The 17,935-nt window shown below is 40.9% G+C and overlaps 1 protein-coding gene across 1 annotated transcript; it reads left to right on the plus strand.

Moving 5' to 3' along the window:
- Positions 1–15,367: 15,367 nt before the first annotated feature.
- LOC125540646 (bisdemethoxycurcumin synthase-like) lies at positions 15,368–17,367 on the plus strand. Its single transcript, XM_048704242.1, has 2 exons — positions 15,368–16,060; positions 16,228–17,367. The coding sequence occupies exons 1-2, from the start codon at positions 15,871–15,873 to the stop codon at positions 17,217–17,219; spliced, it is 1,182 nt and encodes a 393-aa protein (XP_048560199.1). The 5' UTR covers positions 15,368–15,870; the 3' UTR covers positions 17,220–17,367.
- The last annotated feature ends 568 nt before the right edge of the window (positions 17,368–17,935 follow it).

The raw sequence follows: 17,935 nt of genomic DNA on the forward strand, positions 1-17,935 counted from the left end.
CCTGCTCACCAGAGTTCAAGCCCTAGACTTGACATTTGTGCTTGCATTTTCCTGGATTTATTCCAAGCTTTTCGACGATGTGCGTTCAGTGGGAATAGACGTTTCCTTCAACTACAAAGGCGTCTGCGGCAACTTCGTCAACCTCAAGATGATGTGCAGACTCGGTCTCTCGGAGGTATTCATAAGGATAGGATTGCATGTATGTATTCATAGGGGTGAATGTGTGTGAGTGACTTTGATTTTTATTGTGTTAAGAAAAAAATACCTACTCACCCAGTAAAAAACTAAGTAATTCTCCTAAAAGACGACGTGGTCACTTGATCTTTCCAGCCCGGAGCGCTCACCGCGCTTACATTCGTGGAAGCTTAGATATTGTACTGATTTGACTACTTAAAAAAAATCGGCTAAAGAGTGTGAATAGTGACTTATAATAGTAATATTTTTTGATTTTTTGCCCTGAAGTCAATGCTCTTTTTTTATTCCTTCAAAAATATATACTAGTGCAAAAGAAAGTCAACTTTATTTAAGAAACGTCTTAAATTTTTTGACTTTTAAAATTAATCTAAACCCTATATAAGATGTATATACACCCAAGAACCAAAGAGTATTTCCTCTAGTATACATGGCTACTATGTGACAAGGTTACATCAACGGACTAAGCTGACGCGTGTCCCACTAGATTTATGTCTCGTCATGCATGCATGATTGCATGCTCCCGAGCCACTCCACCCATAGATTAATTTGAATTCCAAACTACGGGATAGCCAAAACAAGATCAAATTTGAATATATATTTAAATGAGATAAAATTTATTACACTATTTTCACTTTTTTTTAGAAAAAGAATGTTTCACTCATTTCTAGAAAAAACAAGTTTCACTCATTACTTGAAAAATGATCACAGTCGTTGATTTCACTCATTTCAAAACATATTCCACTCAATTCAAACAAATAATTTCAATCATTTTCACAAAGAATGATTTCACTCGGTTTAAAAAAACATCACACGTTAAAAAAAGATTTCACTCTTGCCATTCAATTCAAAGAAATAATTTTAATCACTTTCAAAAAGAATGATTTCACTTGTTTTCAAAAATTCTTTCATTAAAACATGATTTCACCCTTTAATTCAATTCAAACAAATAATTTTAATCATTTTCAAAAATAAAAATTTCACTCAATTAAAACAACATATTTCACTCATTAAAAAACAGATTACATTCAATTCAAACTATAATTTGAACCTTTTTTTAAAGATAAAGATTTCACTTGTTTAAATAATTTATTTAACTCATATCAGAAAACAGATTCCATATATTTCACTAAATGAAAACAAATCGTTGCAATCATTTCCAAAATGAACTATTTAATCGATTAAAAGAACATATTTCACTCATTTAAAAAAAGGTTCCGCAAATTTCAAACATTTTCAAAAAGAACGATTTTACTTGTTTGAAACAATATATTTCAGTCATTTGAAAAAATAGATTCCACTTGTTTCACTAAATTCAAAGAAATAATTTCAATCGTTTAAAAAATAGGGATTTCACTCGTTTAAAAATATATCAAGGAGAAAATAAAATTGATGACTTTTAGAATGGGAGGAGAGATAAAGATATTGCATGCATGTGTCCTATACTCCTAATACAATACTTATGTCAAGAAAGGACTAGAATGGATGAACATGCCTACTTTAACTTACACGCGGGGAACATCTGAGGTGATTTAAGTCCAAAATACACGAAAGGTTCACATGCAGATACAGGCATGTACATCTATGGTATGCCCATGCAGCACAAATCTCAATAAAACCTTGTCAGTAGGAGATTTGCGTACGGTCACCGCTCAAAATATGGATCAAACCGGAATGGAAACGGATGGAACTGAGCGCTACCACATTTGTTTTCTTATATTTTTACAGAAGCGTAAACGAATACAGAAACCCGGAAAATGGATAAGGAAACATGCACTATCAAAAACAGACACAGAGTGAATACAAAGCGGACACGGAAACAGACATGGGCGTTGACCGGCACATAAAAACCCCTTCATAGAAAAATACACACAAAAACAGAAGAAAAAAAGAATTGTTAACATGGCTATAGCGTCAAGCTGAGTACATGTGTGGTAGTAGAAGTTGGGCCTCAAATGATTGGACTACAAAGCAGCCATAGGTTTATAGTAAAAACGGAAATTCCTTATTCACGGAAACGGAAAGTTTCGTCTCCACGCATGTTCCACCGGAAAACATAGTTCCATTTTTGTTTCCGTTTCCGCACTAAAAAAATCCATTTCCACTTCCGTTTTCTAAATCTCTGTTCCCTGTTTTCATATTTCCTCTATGTTTCCATTTTTTTCTCCGGAAAAGCGGAAAGTTTTCGCTCCATTTTCATCCCTAGCTTAAAATGACTTTGACGCTACCCCATGAACGTGGCATGCAAGCAGTGCGTGCATTATTACATGTGGCGTGACAGCCAAGAGCATTAATCGGGCATGTTAGTGGAGCGAAAGTGTGATCAATCCAGCAATCTCGTTTTAATTTGAATTTAAAGATACTTTTATGGGGTTTCTCTATCGTGCTAACTTACAAGTCTGAATATTCTATGTCTCTTCTCCATGTCTTCTTTATTTATTTTCAGTTTTTGTGTGTGTGTCTGTGGTGGGGGGTGGGGGGTGGGGGGGGGGGGTGCACGCACATGTGTGCGGGTAGATGACACCATCCATATAAGGTGCACTTTACTTTTGACATGTCTAGAGACGATTAATTTACAACTTTGGTATCTTGTTATTTGAACATGAAGTATGGCATGAATGTATAGATGCAAATTATTATATTTAGTGCACAAAATATTTTTTGAGATCTTAGGTGAGTAGCAATGCCACTAACACATCCTTTCTTTGAAAACTATTTTAGTTTTTGTTTCATCTGTTCTTGTTTTAAGTGACTACCAATGCCACTAATTATTTAATCTCAAAAACATTTTTTATGAAATTTCAATATTATATGTTTATTATTGCGTATTAAAAAATGTCAATTTGCTCAAGTGTTTTGTGATATTGCTCCAAAATCCTCAACCACTTTATCAATCCAAATATGTCCAAAACCCTAGAATCCAACTCGGCTCCACCGAAACTTCCACATTCGGACCCACCGAGTTCATCTGGACACCGCCACAGCCAAAACCTAACAAATCAGAGTCACCGATATGGTTCTCGGTCACACTGGGATGGCTTGCCCAACTCTCTGTAACTTGTTGCAATTATTACGGTCTCTCCGGGTTTTGCAATCGGTCCCACTAAGATGGCCTGCCAAATCTTCTGTAACCAACTGCAATTATATCGGTCCCATCGAGTTTTGCAATCGGTCCCACCAAGACGGCTTGCCAACCTTTCTGTTGCCTTATTGCTTCACTTCGGTTCTACCAAGTTGATGCAATCGGTGCCACCGAAATGAGGGATGCCTTTGCCATTGCACATCGGTCCCTCCGAGTTGTTTCCGTTCCATCCCACTGAAACCTCCAATGTTCATATCTTTTACACAGCTCGGTGCCACCAAGTTGGGTCAAAAGTGTGTAATGGTTGGATTTTGTGTGGAGGCTGTATATACCCCCCCCCACCTGCCTCTTACTAAGTAAGAGAGCTATCAGAACGTGCCTACAATTCCACTACTCATTTTCGGAGAGAGAACCACCTACTCATGTATTGAGATCAAGAGATTTCATTCCTACCATTTAAACCTTGATTTCTAGCCTTCCCCAAGTTTGTTTCCACTCAAATCCTTTTTCCACCATAGCCAAATATGTGTGTGAGAGAGAGTTGATAGTTGGGAGACTATCATTTGAAGCACAAGAGAAGGAGTTCATCATCACATCGTCTATTACCTTTTGGAGAGTGGTGTCTCCTAGATTGGTTAGGTGTCGGTTGGGAGAGCCTCCGACATAATGTGGAGTTGAACCAAGAAGTTTGTAAGGGCGAGGAGGTCGCCTAATTCGTGAAGATCTTCCTGAGTGAGGCAAGTTCTTCGTGGGCGATGACCATGGTGGGATAGACAACGTTGCTTCTTCGTGGACCCTCCATGGGTGGAGCCCTCCATGGACTCACGCACTCATTACCCTTCGTGGGTTGAAGTCTCCATCAACGTGGACGTACAATAGCACCACCTATCGAACCACACCAAAAATCTTCATGTCCCCATTGCATTTGCCTTCTCCAAACCCCCATTTACTTATATGTGCAATGTCTTACTTTCCACTGCTATACTCTTAGAATTGCATGTGTAGAGTGTTGCTTCAGTTGCTATAATTGCTAAAATCTGCCTAGAACTAAAATTAGGAAAATGTTAGGTTTTATTTGGTCAAGTAGTCTAATCACTCCCCTTTAGACATACCTTTTGATCCCCCCCCCCCCCCCCCAATATGCGTTCGGTGCTAGTTTTGCCTTGAGCATCTTACGTGCCATTCCGATCACCTTCTATTTCCCTCGCTCAAAGACATTGTTCTAGTGCGGCAACTATGGGGCACTGAGGTGATGTTGCCACTAGTAGGGAAACCCCTAATTAGCGGTGTTTGATAGTGATGATTAGCAGCGTTGGCGGAGCACGTTGCTAGTACAATGCCACTAGTGAGTTAAGGCTACCAGCTTGCGGGCTAGACGCTGCTAGTCTGTGATAGCTAGCAGCGTTCGAGCAGGACGCCGCTATTGTGTGTTACTTTAGCGGTGTTTATGCCATGAAGCACTGCTAACTCGTAAAGCACTAGGAGCATGCCCACGCGGCGAACACTTCTAATCGGGAAGTCAAGTAGCAGCGACGATTTCAGCTTATACGTTGCTGATTTAATTTCCTGGATAAAAAATTAAAATCATTTATATTGTTTTGCAGCATTTTGATCCTATTTTGCTGCCAAAGAAAATAATGTAATCCAGTTGGTGCAATTGGTAGCTTTCATTCAAGTTCTACCACGTAGAGCAAATGTACGGCTGATTTAATTAACTATACACATAGCAGTAGTCATGCCATAGGAGGATTTTTCCTAATTAATTTTCCTGCCACTTTTGTAGCCCAACATGGTGCCATGGTAGCTGTTAGGAGCCAAAAGAATAATTATGCTTCCATGACACCTTTTTGGGCTAGCAAAATATAATGGAACATTATCTAACATAAGTTCAACACACACAGCTAACATGCATACTAAACAGTAATGTTCTCAACAAGGCGGTACATATGATGATTTGAAGGAGAATGTACACAATCTATCAATTGAATAATGAGGGGACAACAAGAGAGTAAAGTGATCGGAAAGGTACATATATTATGATTGAAAATGAGAAGATGCCATTTTAAAAGGCAAATTTCTTTACATTTTAAGTGAAAAAACTTATTTATAGGTACTATTGATATATAAATAAATGCTTGAGTTTGAACAAAAGAAACAACATGATGAGATTTTTATTCAAAAGTATTCTATCATTACAAAACGCATAACCGTCACCAGCAATAACAATGATCGAACATATACCTTAGATATATTTTTATATAAAATGTGATGTATTTTTGGAACTAAATAACTAATGGAGATACATACATATCTAAAGATAATAAAGATTCACTAGCCTACCTGTCCATGCTGATGAATTCTTATGTTGTATACATCTAACTTCCCATACATGCTATTCGATCTCAACTATATGTACTCATGTAATGCCATAGACAAAGAATCGCCTATCTTAAGGTCAAAACTTTGATTCAATGTATTCTTATATCCTCACAGACAAATGAATGTACAACTAACATGATTATCTATGGAATCGTAAAATATATTTTCAACAATTTGAACGTGTACGATCCATTTGTGTGGATTACTTCTAATGATAAAAAATTGGCTACTCTCCACCAAAGCGTTTAAATTTTTAGAGTTGTTCATGGTTGATAATCTTTGTGGACAACTTGACACACACCTACACCTAAAAGGTACATAAAGAGTTAGTTCTTCAATAAATTGTTGACAACATATTTTTATGTGTTTGATCATCCAACTACCAATCTTACATCACTTAGTCAAGCCAATTAAGCCGCAAACATAGAAATTCTTCTATATTATATTGTCCAAATTTTACAAGTGAGAAAATTGCTCAAAGTTTGCATAGATTTATCAAGCATCACTGCAACAATATATAAATTGAAAACCCAAGCATGTGGAAATATAAATACGTTGAAAGCATTTACAAAAATAATTACATGATTAAAGAGGTAGATATTTAAGAATTTGTTAATTACACTTTAACCATTTACGTATGATGAATTTGGAGACTCATTGTTAAACTTTATAAAATCCTAGCCCGCACATTGATGGGGCACTTTGCTAGCTAAAGAAATAAACATATGTCTGATCCTAACTCCATTCATTTATCTTGGTCCACATGGAATACCGAACACATTTTGCAAATCATTAACGTGAACCTCACCGCCCATGAGGACTAGAAAATTGGTCGGATCTGGTGGCCGGCAGCAATGAGGGCCCCACCGACAAAGGAGATCCGGCGAAGGCTAAGACAGCTCATAGAGGGAGTAACTTCAGTAGTAACATATGGTCCAACCTAGTAAATTTGCTTATGTGGCAATGATTTAATGAGAGAGATGATTTGAGAATAGCTAGTTACTCACACTATGAGTAATATCATACATATCAAGACAAAATGAGTCTACAAGTTAAAAAATAAAGTCATCTTAAATTGTGGATCGTGAAGGTAGTAACATAGACTAATCGTAATATATGAATGTTACTAGTTTAAGTTACTCTCTACTGTGACCAGCCTAATGCAACTGCAGCGAGACCGAGGAGGCACGGGGCCTCAACCCTAGCCCGGAGCTCGGTGGCGTTGAATGTCACCCACGGCTGCCAGTACACGTTTTTTCGAAAGACAGTTTGCTTTCATTTTCATGTTTATGGTTATAGTTATTGTCATTAATAGTTGAGTGCCCAAAGCGATCAATCATGCAAGTTGCGGCAATAAAAACATGCTAATTGTAGGATTTAATGCGGCCATTACTTCCTACCCGTCACTTCACCAAGACCTACACTAGTCAAGCATGGGCATCACGATCTAGGCATGCCTTAGATTGGACACCGCAAAAAAAGTTGAACAGTGGAAAAAAGCCAACCACCAAACCAATTTCCTTGCAAATTGGACACCGCAAAAAAATTGAACAGTGGAAAAAAGCCAACCACCACACCAATCTTTCCTTGCAAACATAGTCAAATATAGCAGTTAATCTCCGCATTTCATGTTGTGATGTTTGGGCTACCCATACATAATTTTTTTCTCTCCAACGTCCTTCAAGTGCCCTAATAGTTGCCCAATCATTTAAGACTACCCACAGTAAGAGTAATATAGGAGGTAACATCACACATCTTTAGGCAAAACAGATGATGTGGCGAGTAATTAATGAGGAAAGAGGGGCATGTGATAACATAGCTAGTTATTGTAACATCACACATATCAAGACAAGATGAGTCTATAACCTAATAAATAAATTATTACATGACACCACACATACTCCCTCTGTCCGGTGAAGAGTGTACATTTGGATTTAAAATTTGTCCATAAAAAAGTGTACATATATCTTCCCAATGCACATTAAAGTAGAAAAAAAATGCTTCTCTCTCATCACACGGTAATCAAGACCAATAGCATTCTACACATGGTCTTCTTAATTTTTACATGCACTTAGGTCATTGGCGGTTGCATAATTAAAGAGGAGAGACATGGTGGTTTGCACCTTTTCAATATATATTTTACTCTACTCCATAATTTGTTTTAAAAAATTTATATGTACACTTTTTACCAGAGGAAGTATGTTACTTCCCACTACATAGAGGCTGCTCGCATGCACTGGCCGGACTCTAGTATGCAAATGAGCGTTGCAGCGCGCGAATTCCGACCGGGGTAGGCTGTTCCTGATTAAGAAAGTTCGTCAGGGCGCATTAATTGAAGATTGAGAAAATGAGGGCCCCATCCAATTAAAATATTAGGTGCACCGGAAATTCAGGGGTCCTAGAATATTAGGTGCACGGACCGATGGAATATAGGTGCATGCACCGATCGTGAAAGCAGTAGGAAACTACTGAGGTTGGTATGGAAAGGGACACAACGCAGTCATGGATCGCGCGACGTGCGGTCACGGAAGAGTCTTCTAGGCCATGCGTGGAAGTAATTAGGAATGGAAACTCAGCTAGACCGGTGGAGGAAAAGAGGTGCGTTTAATAACAACCGTGACTTATACTTTTGGAAAATTTAGATTCTCCTAGGCATCCAATACACTTGGACGGAGGGAGTACCTGTGTTAAGACCTCTCACACCATACGATTCGTGCATATACCACTATGGATCAACACCATAGAGCCGCAGTCTTCGCCTTTGAACAATTGAATCTATCTGATCTTGCCACAGCTCACTTATGATACGAAACGCTAACCTCGCCGCACCATGGAGAGAGCAAGAATGTACGCAGAAGCTTTTTCGACTCTACCTAGACTTACGAATTCGAGGAGGATCAGGGCTGACAGACCAACTCGGAAATGTTAAGTCTACATAGCTTCACTACATATTATTTTGCACCCTCATACTTTTTTTCATAGTCGAATTATATTGTTTCCTAGAGGACCGATTCATATGGTTCTTTGTAGGATGTGTCAGAAATATCTCATACCCACATAGAAAAATAAATCTCGAACCACATTAATCTTAGAATTTTCGAAGAAATTATTGATTAAAAAGTCAACTAAAACACATTAATTCTATCCCACATATACAAATTAGAGAATTTTATATTATGTGGCTACAAATATCACATATCCCTTGATGGAACACATGCGCAGTCAAGTATTTCAAACAACCTGTTTTGGTAATTAAAATAAACCAGTTGGAACTCAAATTTTCTCTATGTTCCTCACATTATACTTCTGCATGGATATTCTACCCAATAATACTAAACCATTTTGGTTGATCAGTTTCTCTGCATATATGAAGATCAAACACTATCGGACTTTCGTGGCAAAAAGGAAAATATATGCTGTTGGAATAAGCCATGCCCGTGGCGGTGGTGACAGGCGTGAACGCGCCCAGGTTGAGTTCGTGGCGGGCGTGGGCATGTGTGTGTGCCTGTCCGTGCGGGGCGTGGGTATGTATGTCGCGAGTGTGTGTGCATGCTCGCGGCCGTAGTTAGTTTTTTTTTGAACATCAGTACAGACACAAGCGCTCATATACACACGCATACACTCATTCCTATGAATGCACACACGCACACCCTATCCCTATGAGCATCTTCGAAAGACTAAGCCGGCATATCATCTTGGAATTTACGAAGTCATCGTAGGCACCTCATCGTCGACGGGAACGTCTCCTCCCACTGAATGCGCATATGTGCGTCCATGGCGTTTGTCCGCCGGAAAAAAATCCAGTGTACTCCTTCCGCCTTTTGAGCAATTGAGAGAGAGAGAGAGAGAAAGAGGCGAGCTGGTTCGGGGTTTGTCCGAACATATGCTACAACATGACATTCGTTTTTGGAGCCTACGGCCATTTTTTCTTGACATCAAAATAGAACATTGACCTAATTTTCCAGTTGCGCCGATGTTGTCTACTAATATAATGCATCTAACTGAAGTTTGTATCCTTATTTTCGTATCATCACCCCACAAAAATAATGCTCAATCTGAGGTTTCTTGACATCACCCCACAAAAATATGTGTGCCAAGCGACATAGCTAAATCACAAATTAGACAATACAATAAAAATTATTTGATCCCTGCGGATAACCAAGAGAAATTTCTACGTGCATGCTTAATAATGATCCATGAAAACATGTGCACACTGTTGACCAACATTTCTAATTCATAAAAATATTGACAGAAAATGAATATATACTAGCTCGTGCAGGTGCACGGGTTGATGACTAGTGCAAAGCTAACCCAGAATTAGTTTCTGGAGGTTGGAGTGCCACCACCATGAGGCGTCATTGCTCTTTCTTGCCGATGTTGAGATCCACCTCCCGCCTCATTTAATCTAGCCGATTGATACAGTTGTGAGCGCGAGACAGTAGGATGGCACTCGGCAAACCGTTTCTGCATTAAAATGACTAGGTCTACAGGCTCTGCCACTGATTGGAATCTCGTGTTTCTAACATTCTGTTGGTTAGCGGTCCTGCTGTCATGCTTTGAAAATATGTCATTGTTGTTTGATCTTAGCCTTATGTACCTACCTATTAATGGCAGCAACAAAATTATACTCGAGATAATTTGATTCCTATAACAATGGTAGAGTCATGCGTGCCCTAAAGTTGAAATGAGGAGTCAGGCAAGAATATTTTTGGTAATCCAGTGCAAGAACTTTCGGTCACTTGAAAGATGTACTAGCATCTAACCAACTCGCTCTAACTCAGTTAGGCAGATTGTTCCCTTGTGTTGCGTCCGTCCTTGCCACACACTCTTGGTCCTGCTGGGCGTTGCACTCGCTGCACACAAATAGGTGACATTGTATTTTTATGTATAAAAGTGAAAACTGGTGTTCCCAGCTCCATGGACCATCGAACATGTGTGCTCACCTCGTACAATCAACTTAACTTATATGTCATCAGCAAATGGAACATGAGAAACAATTGAATACAATCCCTTTGTGGTGAAACCGATGTAGTTAATTACCTTCCTGCGTTCCGTTACGGCCAATTTTTTTCTTTCAGGTGCAAATACATACCCGCGGACCTAGATAATTACCATGGGGGTCGCCAATCCTCTCATTCACAACAAAAATGTCAGGCATAACCATAAAAAATGTCAGTTTACCATTCTACCCTTATAATACATATAGGATTAGACTAAGAGTACTAGATAAAAAAAGATTTGCATTTTTGAAGGGGATGCCAGGGCACCAACGGAACCCCCATTGGATCCGCCACTGCCCGAGGGATTCATTAGAACTAGCAACCGAAATTTCCGATCGTATATATCAAATGTGTAAAAAATGTGAAATTTATTATTTTTGTAACTAATAAGATCCATGTTAAATGGCATGCGCTAAAAGTACAGCCATAATTGTTAGATTGTAATATCCTTGCATCACACATTTTACAAAAAGGAGGATAATCTTTGGCCTTTGGATCTATTGATGCACAATGTTTATAAATTAGTATTTTTTTATAAAAATTAGTAGCATTTATACCAAACAAATTTTCTTTAAAAAAAAGGAAAGCCCCAAAGTTATCCAGGGCCTCCATCTCACCAAGCATCTCCACAACTACCACAAACGTATGATCTATGACCCGAATCCACCAGCAGAGCAACATGTGACATAACAAAGGCCGTAAAACTTAGGCAACACCTTCAAGGAGTCGTAGCTCGAACACCGATGTTGTCGGATCCAACCAAAAGGTTTAGCTTGGTGCTAGCTATCACCCACTAAGAAAAGGTCCAAGGTAACACCCTTATTGAAGAAAGCACCATATTACGGTAATCTTTACCTTTACCTAATATTAAAGGAAGGAGCCTTTCATAGTTCTTCATACGTAATCCTTTTATGTCCATTGATTTTGTTATATTTGTGTCAAATATATTATGTACGCAAGGGGTTACGTGGACTTGGAGTTGTAATTGGTGTGGTTAGGTACGAGTTGTGTAGGAGTCGTACACTTGTATCCTAGGCCTCTTATATACGGAGGGGCACCACACGTTGTAACCCATGACGACTTGATAGCAAAAGGTACGCGGGGGAGCCGACGGCTTGTGCCGGCGCCCGGGCGACCGGTGTTGCGGTATCTTGGGGAGGAGCGCCCGTAGTCATGCCCCGGAGATGTAGCCATATCGGTGAACCTCATTAACAAATATCGTGCCTCGGTGTATCTCTATGATCTTGCATTAGGGTTTTTTCTAACAGATTTTATCTTAACCATAAAGATTAGCTGTTGTGATTTAAAAGGAGGGAGATTTTTTTATCAAAAAACTATTCGTCTCTCAGTCAAATTTACATTCGGTCAACTAGGAGTCGAACCCAGGCTAGGCTCAGGTGAAGTTTGGTGCTGGTTGTGTCCTTCACAGACTCATATTGACTATTATTATACAGCAAACCTCCGACCTAATTTTGTAATTTATACGCCGCAACTCAACATGGACTCCGCCGTCAAAAAAGGTCAAGCCCTGTTGAAGTGCAGGGATGATGGTTGCTATTTGCTACCGATCCATAGGCTTCTACGGCGAGCGAAGGATCGAGTACCTCACGATTGACGTTGTGCCCCGAAAGATCGAGCCCTGTTGTAGTTAGGCATGGAGCTGCTATTTACATCCGATCCAAAGCGTAGCGGTCGTGGCGGGTGAGGGCAATGGCGGCAGCCACGGTGGCGTCTACTTCTATGAAGGGGTGCGGCAAGGCGTTGACAGTGTTCTTGCCACAGAGGCGCCATCGTTGTCCTTCTCGTTGCCCGTGCCGCAGCGGTAGTAGTTGTTTCGAGCAGTCACAAACGTGCCGCCCCGGGGGGGGGGGGGGGGGGGGGGGGGGGGGGGGGGGGGGGCTAGAGGACATGATCTGGAATACGGGAGGAGGAGGAGGTCGGGGAGAAGAATCACCCCATGGCTAGCGTACTAAGTTGCGTTTCGCCGAGCGTAACCACAAATACCATGGCGCATCAGTAGTCACTTCGTCTCTTAGCATGTCTATGGGTTCATGGTGCAGGGAGATGACCGAACATGGAGCCGATAGCATTGTCACGTGATGAACTCGACAGATTCTACGTGATCTCAATCTCGGCACGCAGCACAATGACGGCCGGCCGGCCCGTCCACGACGTCTGCGGCGCATCCATGCGTGCAGCCCCATAAACACAGGCACACACACATAGGTATGCTAGCCGTTGCGCGTGTGGCCGCCGTTGAGGATCAACCATCCGCCGAGAACAACATCACCGCGAGCAGCTTGCCTCCGTTGCACAGAGACGAGGATTGGAAAGGGAAAACCATGGAAGAAGCTTTCTCGGTAAGAGACCATGCTTCATCCCGATAGGCGATCGTGAGTAATTCCTACAACTCCAACTACAGTCATCGACAGTTATAGCCTATGTGATCACTCATCCGACGACCGGTGCATTAAGCATCATCCAGGTCTGGTCTATGTACGTACTAAACCGGCCTAACGGCCTAAGTATTTGATTATCAGTCTATTATTATAGGTAGTGCTTCTCTCTTGAATTTACTGACTTTTGCATAACTGCATGTATATGACAGTTCTGCAGGCTTAGGGTAGCTGATGCTTGCATGGATACATGCATGCATGGACGGTCTGAAGTACTACCTCCGGCCGGGTTTCCTAGGCTCTCTCTTATTTTGGACTAAAGTTTGACTAACAGATTAAACTAATAAAATATAAACTATATGTTACAAAAATTATACATTCGAAAAGCTCTTACAAATACAAACCCAAGAGTGTACTTTTGGTAGCATATATTCTATATTTTATTAATCATATGAATGGTCAAAGTTTGACTCAAAATAGTAGGAGGCCTGATAAACCCGGATGGAGGTAGTACTATCTCTTTCTTTAGCATTTTGTATATGAAGAAACTAGTAGAGTATCATTCTATATAATCCATTATTTTTCGCATATAAGAGAGAAAATTAAATTAATTGGATTTTAAAAATATTAAATTATGAAGTTTTTGCACTAATATAAAAAATAAAATCTAATAAGAAATATATATGTAGATAGGAGTATATGCATGCATGTGTCTTTTATGTGCTGCAGATGGATTATTTTATTTTTTTGCGCTGGAAAGGCAGTTTTTATTGCAATGTCACAGTGTTACAATCAAGAGGCCACAAATCCTCGATACAAGGTGGAACCGAGTTCACCCACACAGCCGTGGTTCTCTCGGGAGCGGCTATACTGGCCAAACGATCTGCAACACTATTTTGACTACGATGAATTTTCTGAGGTAAAAACTCCCTAACACACATGAGCTCCTTGATCTCAAGGACTAGCTGACCATATGCTGATCTCTTGAGGCAGTTACCTGACAAGGAAGACGGAGCTGCAGCCGAGTCGGACAGCACAACCACTGCAGATGGATTATTAATGACGAGGAAAATTTCTACCATGCATCTACTAAGCATTATTTCATAAGTCGGATTCATGGGATGTTGTTGTGTGCCATGGCAACACATGTCTATCGATCTTGGTGAAGATTAAATATGAGACGAGATGTAGCTGTATTTTGCACATACAATTCTAACTATACTTAAATACGCACTATTTTTTCTTCCGTTGCAACGCACGAGCATATTTGCTAGTGTTGCATAATCTTGTAACAAAAATGTTAGATCATGGGTTTTTACCCAAATAAGATGCAAACTCCTACCCACCCTCTCTATTGCCTTCTTACATATAGCATCTTCTAGCCCGCTCCCAATCCGGAAAAGCCCTTGTCCTATTCGCCTCGAACAATTGCATGCTTTTATCGTCACCCACCATCCACCTGTTCTGATGTTGTCTTTAAATACTTTGCACCATCCCATCCCTCCATATTGTTTAGTCTTCTGCTTAGTTTCCCCTCTTCTGGAGTACTAAGCCTTGTAAGACAGACGAGAAAAAGGTAAGGACTAGTCGCAATTCAAGGTGTGGATATCTTTCAAGGTATAGCAATAGGGTCGTACATAAGGAATTTTCATTTTTGTAATTATTACCTTCCTTTTACATAGTTCTTACTAGTTTATAGAAATTGTAGTGATGAACACATTCCCTAGAAGACACACTTGCATAAGCCAGACCCCAGGGCTGTTAGAAAATGGATTAGCATTATATTATAGTAGTGGCACAAGTCAGCTGCAATCTATGTGGCTGGTTACTTAAAATGCCGAGTAGAGCTTCTGACTAAAAGTTGGGCCAGAACCTATGCAACATCACTCCATGTATAATTAACAACACAAGGTACCTCCTCGGAAAATTAACTACAGTTATTGCTACAAGTTCCTGGAGTGCAACTTGGGCAATCGAGTTTCATATTCCTATTGTATTGCACTATTGTTTACAAAAAATTTGATGTCCAGCGCCATTGTATTCCTATTGCGGGTTTTATTTCATGTCAAAGGAGCCTCTCTCGGCAATAAGTCTGCTGACTTTGACTCCCTTGACCAGACCACTTTTATGTACCAAAAATTTTATAGGGATGTCTACAGCTACCGTTACAAACTGACGTAGCACCACCTGATTGCAAACCATGGGACCCACACTGAAATTTTGGAGGAAGGTGGCATCACCTGGTTGGAAATGGGTGGGTAGGTGGGTCGGGGGCACATTTATTTAGGGGGAAAGGTGGTGTGGGTGGGGCGCCTACATCACAATCTGTATTAGCATTTTTAGATATTTATGTCGATTTATCGGTCATGTGAACTTCTCATATATCCTAGCCACACTTTTAAGCACCTGGCTCGGATGTCCTGATTTCAGATGCATAAAAGTGTGGCTCGGATGCATCTCTCGTGTGTACTAGACATATTAGTTGTCCTTGTGTTGTGCATGATCAACAATGCTAATGATAGAATGAAATATTCTTAATTGTATTCACAACATCGACGCATCATTTATCTATCATCATGACATAATATTTTTTATTTCAATTGATCCCTGTGTTAAGAAAAATGAAAAAAAAGGAATTGTGTTGATGCTTTCATGGAGTTTTCCCAGATGTACTATATGAATCTATGATCAATACAGATCATAGTTACATCTCTAGTGCATTAGTTAAAACACCTAATGTTTTAGTGTAGACAACATACAATGCCGCCCTAATATCCTCGCCTTTCTTCTGGTATATAAAGTAGGTCACTGCTCCGAGGCCATGGCAGGCGGCTCATCAAACCTCGGCAAGATCCGGTGCACTCGGCGTGCACAAGGCTCCGCGGCAGTGCTGGCAATCGGAACGGCAAACCCAGTGAACCACGTGTCTCAAGAAGAGTTCCCTGACTACTACTTCCGTGTCACCAAGAGCGAGCACCTCACTGACCATAAAGACACATTCAAGACAATATGTAAGCATGCAAACGTATATACTAGCTACGGTGAACGCATAGTCCACGAATGCAACCTTTGATCCCTGGGAAGTTTTTAAGACCTAACGATGCCATGCCTATGTATGATCTAACTTCTGACATGCTTTATTATATTGTCGGTGTTTCGGTCACTAAAATCTGACCAGGTGGTGCGATTGGCACAGAGAATCGTTCCTTTCAATACACGGAGGAACAGCTGAACTCTTACCCTGACTTCCTGCTTCAACACACGTTGCCATCCCTTGAAGTTTGGCCTGATATTGTGGCTAGTGCTGCTCTACAACTTGCCGCATCAGCCGCCAAGAAGGCCATTGCAAAGTGGGGACGTCCGGCCACTGACATCACCCACCTTGTCGTCAGCACCAACTCGGACGCCAGCGCCCCAGGCATCGACGTACACTTGGTTTCACTTCTTGGCCTTCGCCTCAACATCTGCCGTACGATGCTCCAACTGAACGGCTGCTTCGCTGGCAGCTCTGCTTTGCGCTTGGCAAAAGACCTTGCTGAGAACAACCGCGGAGCACGGGTCCTTGTGGTTTGCGTGGAGCTCTCCATTGCTGGTTTCTGTGGCCCCGACAACCACTTAGACACCCTCATTATTCATGCGCTGTTCGGCGATGGGGCTGGAGTGGTCATTGTCGGTGCTGATACCATGCACCCTGTCGAGCAGCCGATGTTTGAGATGGTGTCTGCCTCACAGACCATCATACCGGGCACCCAGCATGTGCTCGGCGTGAAGATTGGGAGCTATGGTGTTGGTGGCAAAGTTTCCACCGAACTGTACAAACTGGTGGCAGACAACATCGAGCCATGCCTTTCGGAGGCATTTGGTCCACTTGACATGGGTGCCCAGTGGAATGACCTCTTCTGGGCAGTTCACCCTGGAGCCCATGGGATATTGGATGGAATCGACAAGAAACTCCAGTTGGAGCCCACAAAGCTAGCGGCGAGCCGAAGTGTTCTACGAAACTTTGGTAACATGTTTAGCGCTACTATCATCTTCGTGCTGGATGAGCTACGACGGCGAATGGAGGAGGAAGGAGAGCGAGCAGAGTGGGGGGTCATGCTCGGATTCGGTCCAGGATTCACTATCGAGACGATGGTGCTGCACGCTACCGGCGCTCTAAACAAAAACTAGCAACTCATTAATTAAGTGTGCTTGCAACCTTCGTGCCTATTACAATCATTCCCGTTTTTGTACTCTTATAATTGTGCTTAATGTATCTCGTGATGTTTTATGGGATCACTGTACTCCAAAGTTAATCAAATAAAATGTCACTTCATGATGTTATTGCTACTCTTAAACTTAAACTTACCATTCAAGTTTCTACATATAAGTCATACCTAGTTTGACGGTCAAAAATCATTCTTTGACCAAAAGTTAGTTCAATGGTATGTAGTTTATCATACACATAATAGTAATCATTAGATGTATTCAAAAACACTTTTATATGATTATGATTTAGTATTTCTACATATTGTATGAGAGATCAGAGATTTATGGTCCAAACATGAATTTGGACCAGGTTTCACTCTCGAGACGATGTTGTTGCACGCTAATCGCGCTCTGAAAAAAACTAGCAACTCATTAATTAAGTGTGCTTGTCTGCACTGGCGGAGCTATTTGTATTGCTGCAGGGGCCATGCCCCCCCCACAGCCTATGGATTTTTTGTGAAGCAACTTTTTTTTGGTTGTACAAATTGAGAGAAATACAGTTTTTGGCCCCTCCAGAAAATTATAATTCATCATTGGCCCCCTCAACCATTACTCGCTAGCTCCGCCACTGCTTGTCTGCCTTGTAACCTTCGTGTGACTACTACAATCATTCCCGTGTTTGTACTCTTAATTGTGCT

Source organism: Triticum urartu, chromosome 2, assembly GCF_003073215.2.
Source record: "Triticum urartu cultivar G1812 chromosome 2, Tu2.1, whole genome shotgun sequence".
NCBI lineage: Eukaryota > Viridiplantae > Streptophyta > Magnoliopsida > Poales > Poaceae > Triticum > Triticum urartu.